General features: G+C 33.8%; 1 protein-coding gene across 2 annotated transcripts; it reads left to right on the plus strand.

Moving 5' to 3' along the window:
* Positions 1 to 3,141: 3,141 nt before the first annotated feature.
* On the plus strand, positions 3,142 to 4,975 carry LOC131643166 (uncharacterized). Of its 2 annotated transcripts, none has more exons than XM_058913318.1 (5): positions 3,142 to 3,365; positions 3,457 to 3,517; positions 4,190 to 4,241; positions 4,361 to 4,430; positions 4,527 to 4,975. In XM_058913318.1, exons 1-5 carry the CDS (start codon positions 3,258 to 3,260, stop codon positions 4,611 to 4,613), a joined length of 378 nt encoding a protein of 125 aa, XP_058769301.1. In that variant the 5' UTR covers positions 3,142 to 3,257; the 3' UTR covers positions 4,614 to 4,975. The 2 variants fall into 2 exon arrangements, with proteins under 2 accessions (XP_058769301.1, XP_058769300.1); XM_058913317.1 differs by having other exon boundaries at positions 3,147 to 3,365; positions 3,445 to 3,517.
* The last annotated feature ends 277 nt before the right edge of the window (positions 4,976 to 5,252 follow it).

Genomic DNA, 5,252 nt, shown 5'->3' on the forward strand with positions numbered 1-5,252 from the left:
GAAGTTAAGCCCAACGCACGTGACTTCCAGGATTCTAGGAGTTAACCTAGGAATCCTAGGAGGCTACACGACACTAGCCGTTGGTCGAGCAGAGGGACTTTCCTGATCGACAAGGACATCCATTGGGCAAAGGCTATCTCGCCTTTGCGGGGAGCAGGGTGTGTGCCTTGCTATTTGGGATGGAAGATGTCCGGTCAAGTGTGTGGTCCTTGACCTGAGGGGGAGAGATCCCGGTGATAGACAGGGGAAGTGACGCCTTTACCGCCTGAAGGTGATTGGGCCAAGGTTATTGGATCGTCTTGGGAGCGAGAGTAGATTGGGCCATGCCTAGCCATTGGGTCAGTCTAGAACAGGTATTATCTGCTTTTATTTAGAGATGACACACAAAGACGTCATCATTTATCTTTCGATTGGTGATATTTCCATCACACTTGATGATGTATCATGCCCCATACATATCTTGATCATAGAAAAATTATTAAATTACTCTATAACTAGTAGACGTGGAGCACTATACATGATGGTGACTTACTTAGGAGCTGACTTGGGAAAAGCCCAATAGGAAATAGAGGAAACCAGAGGATGTCATGCTAGGTTTTCATTGTTGGGGGATCTATATGAAAACCACCTGGTTGTAGCAATGGATGCTAATGGTGATTGTGCATGGGTTAGATATTATAGAACATGTGCATTGAGGTATTATTTTTTGTTTTGGTCGGCACGTCCAAATTTGTGGATAAAAGTGTGACTTATGTCGACGTTATCTACCTTAGATACCTCATTGACTTGGAGAGGATTCATAAGTTCAAATTGGACGTTTCTTGTTAGGTGTGCCTCTACCCCAATTTAGGTGAAGGTGGTTTATGGAAGACTTGATAGTTGACATGAAATAAATGTTTATTTACGGTAATTTGTTTGCATCCTTACTGATATTAATTTCATAATACTTATGTCTCAATGTTACTAATATTTCAGCTAAACCATTTCCAAGCATGGATCTACCGGCATTTTCCACATATCTCCGGCAGGGCATATAAGGAAGACTACTCTGAAGCTTTGCAATGTGCGTTTTCGATCATCGTGCTCAAAGGGAATCAGGGGACTGAGCCATTCTGAGTTACTCTTTAGCGCATCGTGCCAAATGTTTTTTGCATTATGTCGTACAATGAGTACTGTGAGACACGGTCTTTGGAGGTGATAACCTTATATTCTAGATGGGTGATCTGTGGGTATCAACTTATGTACACACATTTACCTAATTTTATGACACTCAAGTATATGCACGATACGTCCAAGTACCCCACCATTGTTGCTCCTGCCACTGTCCTACGCATGGATGTTGAAGATATTTTTATAGAGTACGCCGCATGCCAATTCCTTTTCCATGGAGTACGATACACACACACACACATCCAATGATTTTATAGAGTGTGACATCCTTAGATGACACTAGATACAAAAGGAGATTCTTCGAGGCTAGCTTATCAGGAGATCCTATAAGAGGAGCAGGAAAGGGAAGGCCATGTTGTTGTTATGTTGCCGACATGTCAATGTATTGTTGCTATTGAGAAAAGTCGTATCTATGGGCGAGTTTGAGGAAGCAATTCCTCAAATGACCACTCTACAGACCATCTTAGTAAACACACAACAAGCGTTATACCACAGGCGATAGAGGAGGAACATGAACCTCAAATATACATAATAATTTTCTTTTGCTTTATATATTTTGACATTTTGTATTATGGTTTGTTGTGGGATTGATTATGATATTTTGTATTTGAAATTTTGACATTTTGACATTTAGATATATGTAGTAGTTCTTCTATTTTGATCTTATTATTGAATGACAAATGTGTATGGTTTATTGTGGAATTGCTTTATAAATGACTTATAATGTAAGATTTATTAAAAGAAAGTCAAATTTCCTAACTTACTATTTAAGAGTGTAAAATACTAGGGTTAACCCAGAGTTTAGAATCTGAAATTGTCCCATTGTAAGGAAACACATAAGACAGGGTTAATCCAAAGATTAAAATCAAAACATTTTTTTTTAAAAAAATGAAATGCCATTTTAATAAAATGATTTGATATGTAATAGATGTGTTCAAATTTTAAAATTCAGACAATATAAAACACCATTTTGGAATTTTTATGAGGCGTGTGAACACTACACGAGGTGTATGAACAATTAAGAACAATTAATATGTGAATAGGTATCCGAAAAGAGAATTTTTGTGTACACTTATATAGGGTAAAAAAACACCTCTGAGAATCCCAAAATATCCTTCAAAGACGCATCTTCGAAGTCACCCATATCTTAATTTTAAAGATTTCAGATATGCATCTCTGAAATCACTCCCTCTTTAAAAAAAAATTATTTAAAAGTTGAATTTAAAATGTCAGGTCTTTTTTTGGAGATGCATATCCGAAAAAAATCTTCCAAAAAAAATATGGGATAATGATTAATTCGGACATGCATATCCGAAATATTCCAATTTTTTTTTAAAAAATATTTATTTATAATATAATTATAATATAATTAGAGTGAGTCTTTATTAAAGAACAACTTAAATACAAATTATTGTAAATAAAAAATAAAATTTTAATTTTATAATAATTTATTTATCAATTTTTAAAAATTTTTAAAAGTAACTATTTTTTTTAATTATTATATATATTTAATATACGGTTAAATTATAAAAATAATTACCTTTTTTTAATTATAAAATTAATTTATCACAACATTGTACGGTTAAATATTTAATTAATTATATATCTTGATTGAAATGGTATATATTTAATTATACATTTTGATTAATACAAATAATTATATTATTAATACAATTGACTCACCTTGATATTAATTTTTTTAACAAATATTGAGTTTTTTCGGATATGCATATCTGAAAAATCTCAAGACCAAAAATTAGATTATTTCGGATGTGCATCTCCGAAAACACATTAATGTACATATTTGAAATTTTTTTTTTTTAAAAATGTGTTTTCGAAGATGAACATCCAAAATACAAGAGTACTTTAAGAATTTTACTGCCGGATTTGTAACAAGAAATACTCATCTGAAAATTCCAAAATTGGATTATACTCACCCACACTTTTGTTGGGCTTTTTTCCAAAAACCCATTTTGGATGAAACACTAAAAACCCTAACCAAACAAAAATCACAAAACCTCTGTTTTTTCCCATAATCTATCAAGAAAATCAGTAATCTATAACACTGAATCAAAACGTAAGTTGCGATGAGTAGTGGTGCAGGAGCTGTAAAGCCCAAAGAGGAGGAACAAGATGGCATGTCCGTCCATTCTCCTTGCAAACCACCTCCTTCCTCCGCTTCCTCTCTCCCCAAGGTCTCTCTTTTTCTCTCTAACTTTGAATTTCTATTTCAAATTATTTCAATTTCAATTTCACTGATGATCATGTTCATAGGAGCAAGCGCAGGTTGAATTGGAACTCAGACTGTTGCAAGCTCTTGAAATTTATCCTCCAATAAAACTTCAAGGTTTTTTTTTTCCTCTAATCTTATTTGTAGGCTTATAGCATAAGTGCTTATCAAAATAAGCGCTTATGCTTATGAATAAGCTTGCATAGGCTATTTTTATAACAAGACCCTTTAGGGCAATCCAAACAGACCCTTTATCATATGAGTGCTTGACATGCAAGAAATTCTCTTTAATAATAGTGTGGTTTTTTCTATTGGATTTCGAATATATTATCAAGGTGATTCCTTAAACTTAGCATGTTTTGGAGACACCCTTTACTTTGAGATTTCATGGTTGAGAAATAAGTTAAAGTAATTGTTTTTCTTCCTTTCTACAATAAAGAGATATTTGGGTACAGTTTGGACATTAGGTAACAAACAATTTGGAAGAATCAATTACTTATCTTTATTGATTGAAATTTTTTTGTCCACTTTCACTCACCTATGAACCTTTCAAGTGAAGAATAAGCATTTTGTTGGGACTACACTGCAAGAACAGTAACGAATCGAGCATATCATTGATTGCATTATTTTCGTATTGAACCTGTCACATGTGATCGCTGCTTGTTTTGTTGTTATTTGATACCGTTAGATAGTTTAAGGCTAGTCATAAGAGATCATGATTGCTCATTTGTTTTTTGTATGCAAGATTCATCAATTTTTGTTCTTACAATTAGTATGCATTTCATGAAGGAATACATCGCCACTTTGTCCTTTATGGTTTGATGGAATATCTAAAGAAGAGGTTTGTTCTTCTTTTAACTTTTAAGCCCCCATCTTGACATTTTAATTATAAAGATCATAATGTGCCATATATATCGATATTCTGATATATGATCATCGAAATACATATTCTTCATTCAGTTTCGACAGACACTTCTCTTCTGAAGAGGTTCTTCAGTTGCTGGATCGGTTCTACAACTTAGAAATGCTGGTATGCTATCAATAAAATGTGATTCTTTCCATTCGTGTTAGTTTGTGCTTTATGTTTCAATATAATGCTTTCAATTTGTTTATCATACTACCTCAGAAAACAGACGATGAAGATATCGATATGCTTAATCACGAAGAAGATTTCAGCCTGCCTCAGAGTTTCTTTGGAAAGGAAGAATCTTGAGCTATAAATATTTTCATTTGGACTTCTGTCCACCCGCTGATTTTGTAAAGTTCGTTGTTAATCTATTCTGTCATGGTCTTCTCCCCTCATTGTGTTGGATTATGCTTCGAATTCGGTGGTGGTTCTTTTGTCTTTCCTGTTAAGTTGTGGTGGCTCTTATCACGCACATCTATCATGTTTTGTGCGGTGGTTCCGAGTATTATAATCTCGGTTTGGGCTGCTTAATAATATATTTAACTGCAGTGATTTGGATATAGAACATTAAGACTTCAGGTATATTTATCTGATTAAGCAAAGGATATCGTATTTTCAATGTACTGGGATGGAATATTTTTGGTGATAAACACACCTCTTTCATCTAATATACATTTTGTAGCTGAGAGAGAATGTCACAATAACATCATGGGTGTCCATGAAAGAAAGATTTCTCTCCCGTCTTGAACATTTCTTTATGTGAACTTAAACGATCCTGCCTGCAAATTTCAAATGGAAGTTGAATAAATTTCATGACAAATAAATAGAACCAACTCCAATCAACTTTACTGCATAATTGCATAAACTAAAGGCCATAATGAATATCTTTGAGCACCATAACACTAACATTTGTTCTGTCAAACATCTGAATATGCTGGAAATGAG

The sequence above is a fragment of the Vicia villosa genome, unplaced genomic scaffold, assembly GCF_029867415.1.
Source record: "Vicia villosa cultivar HV-30 ecotype Madison, WI unplaced genomic scaffold, Vvil1.0 scaffold8, whole genome shotgun sequence".
Lineage (NCBI taxonomy): Eukaryota > Viridiplantae > Streptophyta > Magnoliopsida > Fabales > Fabaceae > Vicia > Vicia villosa.

Bases quoted from the DNA above. Each gene is read 5' to 3' on its own strand.
- LOC131643166 (XM_058913317.1), top strand. From the start codon at position 3,258: ATGAGTAGTGGTGCAGGAGCTGTAAAGCCCAAAGAGGAGGAACAAGAT. The intron at 3,366-3,444 runs GTCTCTCTTTTT...TCATGTTCATAG, and splicing joins CCGCTTCCTCTCTCCCCAAG to GAGCAAGCGCAGGTTGAATT. The intron at 4,431-4,526 runs GTATGCTATCAA...ATACTACCTCAG, and splicing joins TCTACAACTTAGAAATGCTG to AAAACAGACGATGAAGATAT.